At 35.8% G+C, this 19,244-nt stretch overlaps 2 protein-coding genes and 1 long non-coding RNA gene across 4 annotated transcripts in view; all 3 read left to right on the top strand.

Moving 5' to 3' along the window:
- The window catches only part of LOC306867820, a 307,945-nt gene that overhangs the window by 32,175 nt on the left and 256,526 nt on the right, over positions 1-19,244 (top strand). The window lies entirely within an intron of this gene.
- On the top strand, positions 1,161-9,467 carry LOC306867814 (interferon regulatory factor 6-like). 2 transcript variants are annotated; one of them, XM_079413708.1, is made up of 8 exons: positions 1,161-1,423; positions 2,620-2,802; positions 2,883-3,078; positions 3,806-3,889; positions 3,966-4,190; positions 5,440-5,832; positions 7,006-7,127; positions 9,042-9,467. In XM_079413708.1, exons 2-8 carry the CDS (start codon positions 2,629-2,631, stop codon positions 9,258-9,260), a joined length of 1,413 nt encoding a protein of 470 aa, XP_079269834.1. In that variant the 5' UTR covers positions 1,161-1,423; positions 2,620-2,628; the 3' UTR covers positions 9,261-9,467. The 2 variants fall into 2 exon arrangements, with proteins under 2 accessions (XP_079269834.1, XP_079269835.1); XM_079413709.1 differs by having other exon boundaries at positions 1,335-1,423; positions 2,623-2,802; positions 9,042-9,437.
- LOC306867200 (epidermal growth factor receptor kinase substrate 8-like protein 3) lies at positions 11,274-19,138 on the top strand (the record flags this gene model as incomplete). Its single annotated transcript, XM_079412793.1, has 20 exons — positions 11,274-11,277; positions 12,308-12,377; positions 12,459-12,529; positions 12,902-12,966; positions 13,039-13,197; positions 13,331-13,480; positions 13,562-13,635; positions 13,718-13,815; positions 13,917-14,062; positions 14,616-14,718; positions 14,804-14,877; positions 15,034-15,108; positions 15,182-15,327; positions 15,553-15,715; positions 15,794-15,825; positions 15,916-16,012; positions 16,871-16,975; positions 17,058-17,143; positions 18,431-18,563; positions 18,637-19,138. The coding sequence occupies 20 exons, from the start codon at positions 11,274-11,276 to the stop codon at positions 18,664-18,666; spliced, it is 1,881 nt and encodes a 626-aa protein (XP_079268919.1). The 3' UTR covers positions 18,667-19,138.

The raw sequence follows: 19,244 nt of genomic DNA on the forward strand, positions 1-19,244 counted from the left end.
CACATTCATGTTTCATAAGGTTTCAAAGTTGTGTTGTAAAATGTAATAAAATCAGGGATATCAGGGGCAGCTGTCACTCTAAAGGACCCCCTCGCCACAGTCCTCCTCTGCAGACTACATCAGGCTCTGCTCAGATTTATAGTTTTAGAATATATTAAACCCTAATGTTAATATTTCCTGGTCACAACCATATGTCAACACCATCTTCCAATTTCTGAGGAAATTATTTGAAATATTTAGATGATTTTATTCTCCTGAAGCAGGTTCCATTAGCATCAACAGAACAAAAATCACTAATTTGGCGTTTTAATTAGTTTTATTGTGTTTTGAGCTTTTGTCAATAATAGGCTACTTTTTACAAAATATTTCTATAACGATTTAAATGTATTAATACTTCAACTTAAACATTTATTTCAGTAACATTCAGTTGGGCTTTTGTAAGTTTTTGATCTAATATTTATATTATTTTTATTTTATTTTAGCTTTAAATCAATTACAGATTACGATTTTCATTATTTTTTAGTTTAATTTTACGTTTTAATTACTATTTTAGTGTTAGAACCTTCTTACACTAAATAGTTGTTGACAATAAAAATAAACTGGCATTTGGAAGAATTTATTATTTGTGACCCAATAGCCAAAAATATGGGTCAAAATTATTGATTTTTGTTTTATGCCAAAAATCATTAGGATATTAAGTAAAGATCATGTTCCATGAAGATATTTAGTAAATTTCCTACCGTAAATATATCAAAACTTCATTTTTGATTAGTAATATGCATTGCTAAGAACTTCATTTGAACAACTTTAAAGGAGATTTTCTCAATATTTCGATTTTTTTGCTCCCTCAGATTCCAGATTTTCAAATAGTTGTATCTCAGACAAATATTGTCCTATCATAACAAACCATACATCAATGGAAAGATTATTTATTCAGCTTCAGATGATGCATAAATCTAAATTTCGAAAAATTTACACTTATCTGTGGTTTAGGGTCACACAAGTGAAAACAAATAGCTAAATATCACATTTTGTAATGTTTTATTTTAGCGGAAGGATTTGATCCAGAATAACTCAAATCTTAAGGTAAACTATAAAAACAATGCTCTTTTATGTGGAATAATGAATATGAGTGGCTGTAGGTGCGCGCGCGTGCGCGTGAGTCAGAGAAAGGCGCGTGACGTCACGGCTGTACCTGAGTTTCGGCTGAAGGTGAAACTTTGGAGCAGAGATTGAAACACAAGAGAAACGCGCTTCTCACGCTTTTCTCACGGATTCACGGCGAAAGTGCGAGCGCTTTATCTGATTAAACACCGGTTTATGACTGCTTAAACCAGATTCATTCCCAAAGCAGCGCGTTTTGGGGGAAAAGGCCTCAGGATTGCTGGGTTTTTCCTGCTTTGACGCTTCCTGAAAACCTCAGGTGAGACTCATTAATATTTAAAACACATTTCTATTTCATTTCTACACACTTTCACCCTCATTCCAGCAATATAATACACTAGAATATGCTTTACTGTCGGAATTACATTGTTTTATCGACGACAAGGAGAATTAATGCGATAATATCGAATACCTGCTGTTTATTTACTCAATGAATTATGACTATTGTTTCTGATCATAAGTTGAATTAATCATCATACTAAGTCTAATTATTAATTTTACCCGAGCTTCATATAGTCTGTGTTTTCAATCAAGTTATGAAACTTAAATCTGGTCATTTAAAGTGCAGTTTATGCTGCTGCAAATAATAAAACTATTATTTTTATATTTGTTAATATAAAATTATTAATATTATAAAATGTATTAGATATAACATCTAAAATATTAATTGATTTTTTTTAATTAAATATTCGTTTTGTAGTGTTTTCCTCCTACAGAATATGATACTGTATTATATACTACAATGTTATTTACTTAGTGATATAATATTGCTAATAATATTAAAACTTATTAGAAATAAATAGAGAATATGTTTTTATTATTGCAAATATTAGTGTGTGTAGCCTGTTTGATTATTTTTAGCTTCATGTGTTTTTGCCCCTCTACAGAAGGTCATGTTAATATAATATTTTTTAGTAATTATTTTAATAATCATAATATTTCTAAGGTATAAAAATATATTAAATATGTTGATATAATATAGCTAAAATATATTAAAATTACAAACTTCAAATATTTTTTGAAATATTTTGTTTGTTTGATTTTTATTTTTTTGCCTCATTTATGTGTTTTTCCTCTTCTACAGAAGGTCATCATGTTAATGATATTTTAATTAATTATTATAATATTTGTTCATTAATATAATAAATATCAAATGTATTAAAAATGAGAAATACATTTATTATGATTTTTTAATTAAATATTATTAGTGTTTTTAGGCTCAGTTGTATTATTTTTAGCATCTAATGTTTTTCCTCCTGATTTTATTAATTATTATTAATATTATTTTAGAAATGGTAAAAGTAGTAAAATCTGTATTAATTAATCTAATATTATTAACATTATAAAGTGTATTAAAAGTAAAACCATAGTGCATTGCTTTATTAATGTTGTCAGTGTTTGTAGGCTGAGTTTGATGCTTCTCAGCCTCACTGATGCGCTCTTCCTCGTCTCCAGAAGGCCGTGATGTCCTCTCATCCGCGGCGCGTCCGGCTGAAGCCCTGGCTGGTGTCTCAGGTGGATAACGGGACGTTTCCCGGTCTGGTGTGGCTGGACCGTGAGGCCAAACGCTTCCAGATCCCCTGGAAACACGCCACGCGCCACACGCCGCAGCAGGAGGAGGAGAACACCATCTTTAAGGTGTGTGAAGGAGATCCCGGGGTGCAGTGGGTTCGGGACGGGATTAATCTGACCCGTGTGTGTGTGTGTGTGTGTGTCAGGCCTGGGCCGTGGAGACGGGCAAGTATCAGGAAGGCGTGGACGAGCCGGATCCGGCCAAATGGAAAGCGCAGCTGAGGTGCGCTCTCAACAAGAGCCGCGAGTTCAACCTCATCTACGACGGGACCAAAGAGGTTCCCATGAACCCCCTGAAGATCTACAACGTGTGTGATATCCCTCAGACCTCCAGCAACCCGGGTAACACACACACACACACACACACACACACACACGCTTACACCTACCTGAATTCCTGTCAAACACACGATTCACATTTCATCTCAACTCTGGAGCTCTGCAATTATTCTCGCTCACATTTTACAATTTCATAATGATGCATTTTCCATACATTTTAAAATAATTTAAATAAAGTATACATTTTAGAATTTATACTTAAAAATGTAGAAGTTAACAGGAAGTGAATAATTTTTATTCATAAATTGTTACATATGTCTTTATATTCTGTACTTAGTATTCTGCTAATATCAGATATATATGTCAAAATATGAGCTGTTTTTGGTGTAAATTTAATAAAATAATCAACATCTAATAATTTTATTATATGAATTGATTAATTTGTGCTTTAACAAAATTAACAAAAGTGTTTGTTTTAGCCTGAAACTGTCAGTTTTCAATTGTTAGAAAAATATGTCCTAATAATTTTACAAATAAAATATTAAAGTTAACCGGACTTAAACTAGTTTAGATATTCTCAAAGATGTAATTACTTATCAAATACCCATTGTTGTTGTTTATATATGCATAATAAATATACACAGTACACATATATTATCTAAACAAAAACTTATTTTGGATGTGATTAATCGTTTGACAGCACTAGTAATAATATAATAATATTTTTAGTTTGATGCAGTATTTTAAATGAAGAAGTAGTGAGGATGCGAGTCTTTGATTGTGAACGCAGGTTCGGTTCCCGCGTATGAGACGGACGGTGATGAAGACGATGTTCCTGACACTCCCGAGCCTCTTCCTCCGTACCCGCCTCACGGTACTGCGTCCCAGGACCCTCTCAGGTTAAACCCGCCGTGTGTTTGCTGTTGACTGAGTGTTGCTCTGGTGTGCAGGCATGAGCTCGTCTCCGCTGGGTCCGGTCTGGACTCCTCCGGGCTCCGTGTCTCCCATGCAGCCGCCCAGCTGTCCTCCTCCCGCTGCTCCTCCCTCTGTGGAGGTGTGGCCCAAGAAGGAGCCGCTGGACGTGGAGATGCAGCCGCCGCCCATGGAGATTCAGACACCCACGCCGCTGGAGGCCATGTTCGCCACGCCGGAGACCTGGATCAGCTCCCTGCCCAGTACACACCTCTCTCGCGCACACACACGCACATACACTCTCACACACACACACACACACCTCTCTCGCACACACACACACACACACACACGCTCTCGCACACACACACACACACATACAAAGAAAACTAGTAGATAGAATAGAAAAACAATATAGAAAGCTAGTGGGTTTTTTTTTTTAATAGAAAAACAAGTAGTCAGAAAAATAAATAACATTACATGTGACCTATTTTGAACATGTTTAATTAACAGTTTGATCTTAAATTATAATTGTTGTAAGATTAAATCGTCAATTGAACATTTATAATATTTTTCAAATTTATAATATTGTTTCACATTCAATATAGCAGGAAATGACGATCTTAATGGATAATTTATTAATTTAAAATTAAAATGTAAAATTAATGCTAAAATTAAAGTGAATGTAAAATTACAATAAATATGCTAAATTTGACAAGTTTAATTGATAAATACAAATTTTGGAAAATTGGAAAAATTTATAATATGAATAAATAATATGAATAAATTGGTCAATAAAAAGAAATTAGGTGAATGTGTTAAATATAAATTTAAAGGTTTTGAACATTTTAATTGACAATTTGATCTTAAATATTTATTTATTTATAAGCTTATATAATTCAGCATGTTTAATTTGGTCTAAAATTTAAATTGTTGTACTTTGTGGTACAAATATGATTAATTTGATGCATTTAATCGATATTTTAATCTTAAAGTTAAGTTTTTTGGGGGGGTTTTGTAGCTCTATTATGAAAAATAGTGCTGTGAAACGATTAATCGCATCCAAAATAAACATTTTTGTTTACCAAATTATGTGTGTGTGTGTGTATATATATATATATATATATATATATATATATATATATATATATATATATATATATATATAATACATGTATATATTTAAGATAAATGTTATGTTTATATATTATATTTATATGCAATTTAAATTATAGAATATAAATACATGTAAATATTTTCGAAACATGCTGTGTGCGTGTTTTTATATATACATAATATACACAGAACACACATTATGTAAAAAATAAACTTTATTTTGGTTGCGATTAATCATTTGATGGCACTAATGAAAAATAATATCACATTTATTAATTAATGTGTTTATACAATTCAACATGTTTAATTGATAAATAGACATCACATGTATATTTCTGTCTCTGTAACGTAAGACCTTGCTGTATCTCACCCACAATGCCCTGTGTGTGTGTTTAGTGACTGATCTGGAGGTGCAGGTCTATTACCGCGGTAAGGAGGTGTGTCCGCCGGTGATCGTCAGTAACCCGCAGGGCTGTCGTCTGTTCTATGGAGATCTGGGGCCCATCGTCAATCAGGAGGAGCTGTTCGGCCCCGTCAGTCTGGAGCAGGTGCGCTTCCCCTCCACCGAACACATCCCTAACGACAAGCAGCGGGTGTTCACGAGCCGCCTGCTGGACGTCATGGACCGCGGCCTCATCCTGGAGGTGAGCGGGCACGATATCTACGCCGTGCGCCTCTGCCAGTGTAAGGTGTACTGGTCCGGCCCCTGTGCGCCCAACCCCAACACACCCAACCTGATCGAGCGCCAGCACAAGGTCAAGCTCTTCTGCCTCGAGTCCTTCCTCAGCGGTGAGTGATCGCAGTCACATGACACCAAAGGAGGAACTCTGCTGTTTGCGGGGCTCTATGAAATCCGTTTCATTTTCTCCCAAAATCCGTTTTTTCCATTTAAATTTTTTTTTTTTTTTTTTTTAATTTTTCGCAACTTTTTTTTTTAAAGGTTAAATAAAATTGTATTAATCAAAAGCATGTCTAATTAATTAAAATCATGAAAATTATACAATTAAACTTTAACAATTTAATTACAAGGTGTCTATTAGATCATATAATATTTACACGTGGATATTTATTAAAAGGGAAAGAACCACCATCATGCCTTACTTGCCAAACTGAAATGACTGTGAAGCATATTTTATTGGATTGTACTGTTTTTAATGTAAATAGACAACAGGTGTGTTTAACTGATTTATTTAATGTATCACCTGAATGCTTTTTAGAAATGTCTTTTATAATCTTTTGTTAATTGTATACCTTGTATAATTTATTCAGAGATTGCCATGAAAATAGCCTTGATGCTGGCATGACGTTAAAAAGTGAATAAATAAACTAAAATTAAACTAAAAAAATACAAGTTTAACAAAAATGACATGTTCAGAATTGTTATATTGCATTATATTATAAATAAGTAATTCTATAAATAATATACATTTTCCCAGCATAAACGTAGATCACATGGGCCTGTTATTATTTGTAATATATTAAAGACAAATTAACAAAACACTTATATGACAGTTAATTGTCAAAAAAAGTTTATATACAGTATATAGTGTAAATAAAAAGTGGCGTGAACAAAAAAGTAATTAAATTTGTAATTGTAATTATTTGTGACAATGGATCATCAGCACAAAATGCATTATGACAAGCTTATAATATAAATTCTATCAATTTGATGAACTTTCACAGCACTGAAGTAAATCATGTGACCGTTTTAGTTTTATTGCATATGATTCCAGGTAACAGAATTAGATCATTTCTGCGACAATCATCAGCACAAAATTCATGCTTGTGACAGGCTATTGTATTATACTATAAATCATATAAAAAAAATCTAATTAAATCATATTTGATCTTATTTCTTAATCTTAAAATCTTATTTTATTATATGATTACAACTTTTAAATAAAAAAGACAAAACAGCAACACATTTGTGTAATTAAGTGTTGTGTGTGTGTGTGTGTGCAGGTGTGATCGCTCATCAGCGTGGCATGCTGTCGTCTCAGTCTCCGCTCTACGACATTCATCTGTGTTTCGGTGAGGAGTGGCCCGACGGCAGACCCCGTGAACGCAAGCTCATCATGGTGCAGGTCAGACGCTACGCCACGGCTCTTATTCAGACTAATACAAATATGCATATATATGCAGGGACGACTTTCTGTTAAAGATGAAGAATTATGAACTTACAAATAAATCAAAGAACATGCCAATATGCAGGATGTTGTATAGGGAATGAATTTTGAACTCAAAAATAAACAAAAATATCAATTTATAACTAAACACATATGGAGGGCTTTGTATTAAATGTATTTGGGAATGAATTGTAAACTTTTAAAATATAAATAAACGTGAAAAAATAAATAAAAATACATGTGAATGAATTAATGAATAAAACTTGTAGCAAATTTTGTATTAAATATTTTAGGAAACTTTAAGAACTTTATGCAAAATTTTTTTGCATTTCTTTATAATGTAAATGAAATGTAGAAATAACAATAAAAATAGTGATATTGTTAAATAATAAAATAATAAAAATAAAGTGTTTTTCTTTAAACCCCACGTTTAACTATCCATAAAAATGTGAGGTTTTTAGCCGATAATAACTAGAAATTATACAGCTATAATGTACTTCATTTTCATGTTTTAGCACTTTTTCTAAAAAAAATTATATTATTGCTCTTTATTTTGATGTGTCTGTCTGTCTGTGTGTGTGCGTGTCTCTTTGTGTGTGTGCGCGTGTCTCTTTGTGTGTGTGCGCGTGTCTCTTTGTGTGTGCGCGTGTCTCTTTGTGTGTGTGCGTGTCTCTTTGTGTGTGTGCGTGTCTCTTTGTGTGTGTGCGTGTCTCTTTGTGTGTGTGCGTGTCTCTTTGTGTGTGTGCGTGTCTCTTTGTGTGTGCGTGTCTCTTTGTGTGTGTGCGTGTCTCTTTGTGTGTGCGTGTCTCTTTGTGTGTGCGTGTCTCTTTGTGTGTGTGTGCGTGTCTCTTTGTGTGTGTGCGTGTCTCTTTGTGTGTGTGCGTGTCTCTTTGTGTGTGTGCGCGTGTCTCTTTGTGTGTGTGCGTGTCTCTTTGTGTGTGTGCGCGTGTCTCTTTGTGTGTGCGCGTGTCTCTTTGTGTGTGTGCGTGTCTGTTTGTGTGTGTGCGTGTCTCTTTGTGTGTGTGCGTGTCTCTTTGTGTGTGCGTGTCTCTTTGTGTGTGCGTGTGTCTCTGTGTGTGTGCGTGTCTCTTTGTGTGTGTGCGTGTCTCTTTGTGTGTGCGTGTCTCTTTGTGTGTGTGTGCGTCTCTTTGTGTGTGTGCGCGTGTCTCTTTGTGTGTGTGCGTGTCTCTTTGTGTGTGTGCGTGTCTCTGTGTGTGTGCGTGTCTCTGTGTGTGTGCGTGTCTCTTTGTGTGTGTGCGTGTCTCTTTGTGTGTGTACGTGTCTCTTTGTGTGTGTGCGTGTCTCTTTGTGTGTGTGCGTGTCTCTTTGTGTGTGTGTGTGTCTCTGTGTGTGTGCGTGTCTCTTTGTGTGTGTGTGTGTCTCTGTGTGTGTGCGTGTCTCTTTGTGTGTGTGTGTGTCTCTGTGTGTGTGTGTCTCTGTGTGTGTGCGTGTCTCTTTGTGTGTGTGCGTGTCTCTGTGTGTGTGCGTGTCTCTTTGTGTGTGTGTGTGTCTCTGTGTGTGTGCGTGTCTCTTTGTGTGTGTGTGCGTGTCTGTCTGTGTGCGTGTCTGTCTTTCTGTCTGTCTGTCTGTGTGCGTGTCTGTGTGCGTGTCTGTCTGTCTGTCTGTCTGTCTGTCTGTGTGCGTGTGTGTGTGTGTGTGTGTGTGTCTGTGTGTGTGCCTGTCTGTCTGTCTGTGTCTGTGTGTGTGCCTGTCTGTCTGTCTATCTGTCTCTGTGTGTGTGCGTGTCTCTTTGTGTGTGTGTGTGTGTGTGTGTGTGTCTGTGTGTGTGCCTGTCTGTCTGTCTGTCTGTCTGTCTGTGTGCGTGTCTGTCTGTCTGTGTGTGTGTGTGTGTGTGTGTCTGTGTGTGTGCAGGTGGTGCCGGTGGTGGCGCGGATGATCAGCGAGATGTTCTCGGGCGACTGCACGCGCTCCTTCGACAGCGGCAGCGTGCGGCTGCAGATCTCCATCCCGGACATCAAGGACAACATCGTGACGCACCTGAAGCAGCTGTACCGGCTCCTGCAGACGCATCAGGGGCAGGAGAACTGGCCGCTGCCGCCCAGCATGCAGCTCCAGCAGACGCAGCACTGACGCAGGTGACCGCTTTTATCAGCCCTGCTTCTGACGTCTGAGCTTTTAGCTGCGCTTTTACTGCAGACGTATGTTACGTGTGTGATCGGCTTTCTTGAATCTCGTATGGTTTTAACCGCATCATCTGTTTGACGTCCAATCGTGTAGATTTGTGTATTAATGTTGTATGGATTTATCAAATAAAAAGAGAGAAACAAACTGACTGAGAGTTTTTGTTCTTTCTTTGTTATTCAGTGAACTTTAATTTTGTTTTTATTTGAGTTTACCATAGTATATGTATTTATGTATCAAAATGTGGATCGAAAAAGTTCATCAAAGTTGTGCCTAAGACAAGAACATGTTTTGGTTTTAGGACAACTTTGAAAGGTTTTGATGCACTTCAAATGTTGATGTGTGTGTATATACACACACACACACACACACACACATATACACACACACACACACACACACACATATATAATTTTCATATATTCATTTTTGTGAAGATGTATATTAAACAAGTTATATCAAAATAAATGGTGTATATTAAATTACAATGTTCATGCATAAGTGATTTAAAATAATATCTAAATATTATATTATAAAACTTACATTTATCCTGTTGATATACAGTAATGTAATATTTAGAAGATGTAACTTGTTTCATATATTTAGGTATAGTTGAATTACTGTATACTGTCAAAATATTTTGTATATGAAATATATTAAAGTATTAATTGCTAAGTGAATGGTAATTCCATTTCATATATATGTAACTTATGTATAAATATATATTTGTGTATATATATGTATATTCAAAATATACAATAAATATTTATGTATGCTTTAATGTAATCTAAATATTACATTTCATCTATATTAAACGAGTTATATATATTACAATTTGATATTTAAATATGACTTATCTAAAAATGCAATATGATATTACGTCGTTTCACAATGTAAATCAAATAAATTACATTATGTAATATCTAAAATGTACAATTCATGTTTTAAACACCTACTTAATAAGTTATTAAATCAATGACAATATATAATTTCTAAATATTTCCTCTGTTAAACAAGTTATAAGTATTGACACGTATTTAGCTATAACTTGTTTAATATAATATCTAGATTTAATAACATTTTATTATGTTATGTCAAAATATGTATATTAAACATATAGACCAAAATTATATTATAATATTTACCTATATGTGAATATATTTTAATGTTATATTTGGACATAAATTAGATTAATTCTAAATATTACCTTAAGTTATTTTAGGTTAATATAATAAACGAAGTCATCGGATATTTCGACTTCTATGAGCTGATCTAACATCATGTAGATTTGTGAATAATTTGTCAAACCTAAAGAAAAGCTAAGTTTTTGTTGTTTCAGGCTGGTCTTCTCTGATACGAGTCGCTTCTGGTTAATGTGAAACCAAGATATCGATTAAGCTCATACCGTATCAAACTGAATTGCTCCTTTATTAAATGAGACATTTAAACTCTTGTTATCTGGAGCTGTTGGTCATTCTGCTCGAGGTGTGTTTATTAGTCTGTAGGTGTAGGTGTTATTTCTCCACCCATCTCAGCTCCTCCTTTAAGAGACAGTAGACTTTGACCTCAGGAGCGGCTGCTGTTCCTCCGTCCATCACACCTTGATCTAACGCAGAGAAACCTCAGAAGATCTCAAGACACGGCTGAGAAACGTCTCCAAGAGCTCGTCTGATCTCCTCGGTAAGTGTCTTCAGTTGTAAGATGAACTTCAGATGTCTTCTTCAGGGGTTTGGATCTTCTCAAAGCTCTCAAATGGATGTTAATATCACATCTAAATTGCTTCTGGTTGGTTTCTGCTTGGATTAGGACTGGGTTGGTCTTCATTGAATAGTAAATCAGGACTCTTGGTGTATTTGTGATTGAATATTTGAGGTTTTCTCATGTGGTTCTGTAGCTGCTATGGCATTTTCCTGTGGTGACGAAGATCAGATTACAGCGATCTGGGTTTATGAGCTCATAAACATGGGTAGATCGTCAGCTACAGTAATTAACATCATTCATTATTGCCTTTAAATGAGAACATGAAACACACAGGAGTCCTTGATTCCACACTTGCCAAGTATTACAGTGAAAATACCATGGTATTCTTAAAGTACTGTACCATGGTATAAGTGCTGCTGTATTAGTATACTGATGATATTTAATGGTAAAAATACATGTAGTATTTCAGACAATGCCATTGTACTTTTTTTTAAGATATGGTAATACCGTGGTTTTTCTCTACCTTACACAACCAAATGTACCATGTTATTACCATAAAACATTACCTAAGGTCCTCGGAAATACCGTGATATTTTTGAAGTACCTTACAATGTTTCGCAAGCACCTTCATCAACTAAAGTACCATGTTTTACTGTGAAGATTGTGAAGAAAGAATGATATTGTTTACCATACAGTACCATGTGAAATACCATGGTATATGAACTAAATTGTACCTAAAGGTACCATAGTACTTTACCATAGAGATGAGAATACCATGTATAAGTTAGTAAATATGATATTTAGATAAAGTATTTTAATGTATATAAAGTAGTATTTAGCCCTTTATATTTATATATGTATATATATATAGTAATGTAATGTTTGTAATATTTACATATAATTATCAAACTTATTAATAATTTAAAAAATGTCTAATGTTACATTAAACATAAATTATAATATTTATTTATAATTGATCTAATATTTAAATATCTGGCTACGTTTCATCTATAGTATTTTAAGTTAATGTAACATTTTAGATATTTGTTCAATATATAATAGATTCACAATTAAATATATACACATGTATGCAAGTATTTATTACATAAATTTGAATATTTGTGTAATTGATTTAATGTAATATCAAAATATTACTTTTCACCTGTGGTAAGCAAGTAATTTAATTTAGTATTATTTGTTTGATATAAATAGACACTCCATATAGTAAATGTGAAGTATAAATGAACCGTGTGGATGTTGTGGTGTTTGTATTGAAGGTGTAGTGTTGTGTTCAGGTGCTGTCCTCATGCAGGGTTCGAGTCCGTTTGGCTGGTCCAGTGGTTATTCTGAATTGCTTCGTTCCAGGTGAGAATCGGCTCTGATTGGTGTGTGTGTGTGTGTGTGTGTTGACTCCTCACACTGTCTGACCCGTGTGTTTTCCCGCAGCGTGACTGCTCTGGACGACACACCCTCGGATCTGTCGGGTTTATCCAGACCCAGCTCTAAATCAATATACAGTGAGTACTGATCCTGAGACGAGCTGATCATTAACGCTCTCTGACTCAGCCCTGAGCTATTTATGCACACGCCATTGACCTCACGCTGCTGCTTGCTTAACTCTTTCTGATACGGAAATACAGTGTCCAAAAAAAGTCCATAAATGTTTTGGATATGTGTGTGTTTTTGATGTTAAATTTAAAAGTGTGTGATGTTTATTTGCTGTTATTATGAGTTTGCGTTTGGTAAAGTTATGTGGTAGTCAGTGTTAATATGACATTACCTGGTGTTTGATAATATTGGTGAGCAACTAGTTACATGTACTGTAACTAAATGACGTCATTTAATTCTAAGTCTGTCGGATGGGCTCAGTGATGTAGTGTTTTCTGTAGATCAGAGGAAGGAATATGCCGACTCCATCAACAGACAGATGCATCAGTTCCAGCACCGAGTGGAGGTGAGGATCACTAACTCTTCATCATCTTCATCATCTGAGCTGTGATGTGTTGACTGTGACTGTGCTCTGCAGCATCTGTTCACCTGTGAGCTGGACGGCCAGCAGCTGTGTGACGTGAACGACTGTCTGGAGCGGCTGAAGTATCTGGACGCTACGGGCCGAGTGTGGGGTCAGGACGTCCTGCTGGAGGTGCAGGACGGAGCGCTGATGCTCGCCGACATCGAGACCAAGGTCAGGACAGCATCTCAGTACTTATGACTTTAGAGTAAATGCATAGAAATTAATTAAATTGTATTATACAGATATATAGAGTGATGTCAAATGTCAATCTTTCTCACAGTGGTGTTATTGTTGTTGTGTGCAGGAGGTGTTGGATTCGTGGCCGCTGGGCAGTGTTCTGGATCTGAATGCCGTTCTAGACGACAAAGTTTACGACTCTCTGCTGACCGTCTCCATCCAGGAGCGCGGCGGTCGCGCAGTCAGCGTCTTCCTCTTCCAGAGCGAGCCTCTCAGGGTGAGTTTATGATTCGGACAAGTCCAGCGTCTCAGCGGTTCTCACAATAAACCGCTTCTGTGGTTTTCATGTGTTCTTCAGGCCGATTATCTGAAGAAAGACCTGGAGCGGCTCCTGCAGAACAAGAGAGATGATCACAGACTGACTAACAGCAGGTTAGAGGATGAACATCAGCTCATCTCCTCAATAATCATCTTTGCATGTTACACTGATGTGATTTGTGATCTCATTCTGCAGTAAAGCCACTGTAGGAAACGTCAACTCACGACAAGCATCTCTTCCACCTCAGCTGATCCCTCAGAAACCTCCTGAACCCTGGGCCGCTCCGGATTACGGTGAGAGGACCAGAAAGTGTGACGCACTTTCAAGAGAAACACTATTTAATAAAAAATAATGTACTTTTCCTACCTAAAGCCAGTTTGTCTGTGGTCCCCAGATGAGAGTCCAGTCCCGACTCCTCTCACCTCCAGAAATAACTCCACCTACATGAAGGTAGTGGCTCCGCCCCCTCACACAGAAGAACCGCCCATTGTACCAGACCCGCCCCCTCCGCGGCCGTACACAGAGAGGGAGAGGAACGTGGTGAGTGTTGATTAGTGGTGTGTGATATATATTGTCTGCGATAATATTGTAATTGTTGATTTAATGTGCGATTTGACATTTGATCGACTTGCTGCCACCACCTGGCGGTTTTAATTTCACATTTAAAGTATATTTTTATTATTTAAATAATTTCAAATATCGGTATTCAACGTTTTATGTTTAATAAATTATTTATGCTTTTGTAACGGCAGGTTAAATGCATTCATGTCCTGCATTAAACAGTGTGTAAACGCATCTAAACACCTCTTCAGACGCAGCGTCTGTGTTTCCTCTGCATTGCAAAGATTAATTTTGTTGATACTGATTTCATTTGCTTGGTAACAGCCCAAATATCTTATTATTCTAATTGACTGATTAAATGTAAGAATTTGACTCAAAAGATAATGCACGCTTTTAGAAAAAATGGCTTTATAAAGGTAAAAATCCATTTAAACTTATTGCAAAAGTTTAATTTCACACCCCTTGAGTTGATGAGAGAATAACGCAGCGCTGATGTAAAGCTGAGAGATTATAGCCGTTCGTCTGTATGCAGGACATCCTGAATCACCTCATTAACGACATCGAGGCGTTTGCAGACACACTGACAGCCGTCGCGCCCAAGATGAACAAGAAGAAAAAGAAGAAGAAGCATAAGGGTGAGCGAGAGGACTGGTGTGGGTGTATGAGATGAGCTGATGAAGGCTCTGTTGACGTGTTTGTGTCTGTGTCTGTGTGCTGTAGCTGTGAAGGGAATGCCGTCAGAGGAGCAGTTCTCCGTCTGTCTGAGGAAAATCAAGATGGCCTTTAACCTGCTGGTGCGTCAGACACTGTGTTTCATATTATATGATATGATGGAACTTATGTCTGTATATTAATAAATGTATATTTAACATGTTATTAATATTATATTATATATTTTAAAATGGTTTAAAACTAATAATAATAATAATGTAAAAAAATCTGCTCATCAGGCCAACCTCCAGGGGAAAATTAATAATCCCAGCGCCGCTGAACTCGTTCACTGTCTGTTCTCTATACTGGATCTGGTGAGACGCCTGTCTGTCTGTCTATCTGTTTGTCTGTGTGTGTTGTTGACCTGACGTGTGTGTTTGTGTGTAGGTTGTGTTTCACTGTAATGAGGATCTCCCTCCGTCTATTGTGGCTCCTCTCTTTGAGCCGGAGACTGTGATTTTTCTGAGCGAGGAGGCAACGCAGGAGGAGGATCATCTGTGGCAGTCACTGGGAGATGCCTGGAACATTCCCAGGTAAACACACTCTAACTCTCTCTCTCACACACACACACACACACACACACACTTCATTGTGTGATGAAGCACTAAGTGGCCAGAGTATGACCCAGACTTAGACTCTCTCCAACATTCACTCACACTCACAGACTTGTGTGGTTTTACGTTTATTCATTTGGCAGATGCTTTTATCTAAAGCTATTTATCATAAGATTTGACATTTTGTGTGTGTGTGTGATGAAGCACTAAGTGGCCGGAGGATGATGAGGACATTCCCACATTCACACCTGTCTTTGATGACGGATGGGAGCCGCCAGCCATCAGAAACCCTGAGCCGAGCGACACGAACACGAACGCCAACACAAGCAAACGAGAGCCAGCTCGAGCGCCTGTGACACGACAAATGGTACGAACACACCGGACACACAATCACATGATCATCCTGTCATTCAGCTGTTTTAATGCTCTCTGTTTGTTTGTGTAGAGCAACAGACTGCAGCCGGAGCCTGAGGACAGGTACAGATATAAGATACACACATCTGAACACATAAGACATGTGAGATGTGCTGCTGTATGGCGAGTGTGTGACGCTGTGTGTGTTTGCAGTTTAGAGGAGTTACCGGCAAGCTTCATGAGAGCCATGTTTGATTTCACAGCACGAAACCCACGAGAGCTTTCCATCAGTAAAGGTGAACAGCTACAGGTGAGAAACAAAACACACATCAGACCTGATACAGACTCTGTTTGAGTTTATGCACTCAATGAAAAAGGATTTAATTAACATGTAACGGAGAGATAGAATGTGTTTGAACAGTAAGATTTCTGGTTTTTTTTTAAAGAAGACTCTTCAGTTCACCAAGCCTGCATTCTGTATGTATGTATGTGTGTGTGTGTGTGTATATATATATATATATATATATATATATATATCATTTGCTTTTATTTGGGGGGCGGGGTGTAGAAATTTTAAATATATATTAAACCAGGGATGCTTTAAATTGATCAAAAGTGATTAGAAATACATTTATTATGTTACAAAATATTTGTTTCAGATAAATGCTCTTCTTCTGAAATATCATTCATCAAAGAAACCTGTAAAAAATCTTTTCAGCGGTTTTCAACATAATGATTATTGTTATAAGTGTTTTTTTGAGCAGCAAAACAGAATATTATAATGATTTCCGAAGGATCATGTGACTGGGGTATTGATGCTAAAAATTCAGCTTTGAAATCACAGGACTAAATTACATTTTAAAATATATTCAAATGGAAAACAGCTATTTTAAACAGTAAAAATATTTCAGAATTTTACTGCTTTTGCTGTACTTTGGATCAAGTAAATGCAGTCTTGGTGAGCAGAAGAGACTTGTTTAAAAAAAAAAAAAAAAATCTGTTCAAAAACCTTTGAATGAGTGTATATGAATGTTCAAAATTGCATACGTATATTTTTGTGTGGACCCCGGCAGCCCCTTCCAGACTCCATTTACAGGAACAAGCTTTAATGTCACTAGTGTGGAGTGTGTTTCTAACCGTGTGTGTGTGTGTGTGTGTGTGTGTGTAGTTGTTGGACATGTCTAAGCAGTGGTGGAAGGTGAAGAATGAAAAAGGCCAGATCGGTTACGTCCCAAACAACATGCTCCAGCCACCGCAGCAGCAGGACAAACCTGTACGTATATCAGTCATGTTCACCTGTACATCTGAGAATCACGATGTGTTCACAATCACGAACTCCACCTCCTGACCCACAGGAAACCCCGTCTGCGCCCACACTCACCCGGAAATCACGACCCGAGGAGGTGCGGGCCTGGCTGGAGCACAAGGGCTTCAGCAAAATGTGAGCAAAGCCACACAATGCAGTGCAATATGTGTGCAAAATAACCAGCTCATGACTTTGTGTTGCATGTTTATTTCAGTAATTCAGTTGCGTTCTCATTTTATTTTGCAGTCAATTTTGCATAAAAATGTTGCGTTTGTCAGTCTGAGTCAGTAGTGTTTCATGCATCGTTTACAGAAAAATGCAATTATTATTGAGTGAATTATTATAATTATCATAATTATAGTTATTAGAATTAATAGAATGCGGTATGTATGCAAAACAACCTTTTTTTCCTAATGCAGCATGTTTAAGTTAGTGACCTAATATTCATGTTTACAGTTATAGTTAATTTGTGAATAGTTAATTTGCATATTTAATCAATTTTGTGTCAATTGTCACTTTTTGGGAGCCATTCACTAAATTATGCATAATTTCAAATATGCTTTTTGGGGAAAATATTAGATGTGCTTAAGTGCTTAAATAAAAGATGTGGGTAAAATATTGATGAATTATTATTATTAATGAATGAATTATTGTAATTATATATTTAGATATTTTAATGTAGTATTATGTCTAATAAAGTACTTATATTTTTAACAGTATTATTAAAATACAGTGCGTATAGTAATATGGATGCTTCTTTTTAATATATTTTTATATTTAATAGTAAGCTTTATAGTTAATTAGATTTAAGTTCATAATTTCTTATTAAATCATGTTAATCAATAGCTTTTTATGCCGCATTTCAAAGAAGCTTTATAGTATATTGAATTATTATTGCATGACATATCAATTTTATATATTTAAATATTTTTTTAAATATATTAATATTACTTTATATAATTCTGATTGTAATATTATTAAAATGTATAATTCTAACATCTACTTTCATATATTAATATATTTAGTTTTTTAATGTTTATTTCAGTTTAGTTTTAGATTCATAATTTCTTATAGCATGTTCATTTCTATAATTTTTGTCTTGTTTGTTTTATATTCTCTTTCAGCGCAAAATGCTTTATTATATAACCCAATGTCCATCAATTAAAATTTAAATATATATTAAATATAAATTATATTAGTATACATTATTAAAAAAATTAAATATATATAAATATATAAATTCAACATTATGTTGTCATTGAATGAAAAAGTGAAAAACTAAAAATATAAACTATAAACAAATACAATCAAATAATAAGTCAAAACCAAAAAAAAATCTAATATGTTGATTCAAACGCATTGCATTGTGGTATATGGGTATTAGCATGCAGTGTGTAAAGCATGTTGTTCTGTGTTTGTCAGTACGGTGCGGTGTTTAGGAGGCGTCAGCGGCTCGATGCTGCTGGGAATGACGCGCGACGAACTCAAGACCATCTGTCCGGAAGAGGGCGGCCGCGTCTTCTACCAGCTGCAGAACATCAAATCAGCCCTCGCGGTGAGTATGACATCATCACCCCCATCATCACATGAGTGTGATGCCACACTGACCTCATCTTCACTCTCTCCAGATGGCCAGTGAAGTGAGGCAGTTGATCTGAGACACAACCGGACGCTGAAGAAAATGACACTAAACAACAAAATCTGTATGATATTTACACATGCCGGGTCCATTTGGACCCAAAGAATTGTTATTTTATAAAAGAGCCATAACTTAATATTTTTCAGCTAAAACTGAATTGCATCTGATCAGCAACTTGGATGAATGTTGAATGTTATCCCTGCATTTACCACATTTTTTATTAATTCAAAAATTGATTCTTTGACATATAAATGACCCAGACCAAAAAAACTGTGACGCAAAAATATGATATTTATATTTTTGTCTATATTGATGAGAAATCTGATTTGAATATATCATTGTATAAAATTTATAAGAACATATAATGTGAGAATTATCAGTATTAACCCAATGAAATTAAATAAATTCACAACTCATGATTGCTCAAAAACAGTCCATATTTATGAAACCTACATATTTATTTCCAACAAAACAATAAAAATATTCCTCTGAATTTTCTAAATAAATTTATTTTACTTGCATATGTAAAAGTGATCAGTTTGTGTTCATGTTTATCAACAAAATTCAGCCCAGAAGTGTGTGAGATATGGGGAAAAG

This window comes from Barbus barbus (assembly GCF_936440315.1).
Source record: "Barbus barbus genome assembly, chromosome: 49".
Classification (NCBI taxonomy): domain Eukaryota; kingdom Metazoa; phylum Chordata; class Actinopteri; order Cypriniformes; family Cyprinidae; genus Barbus; species Barbus barbus.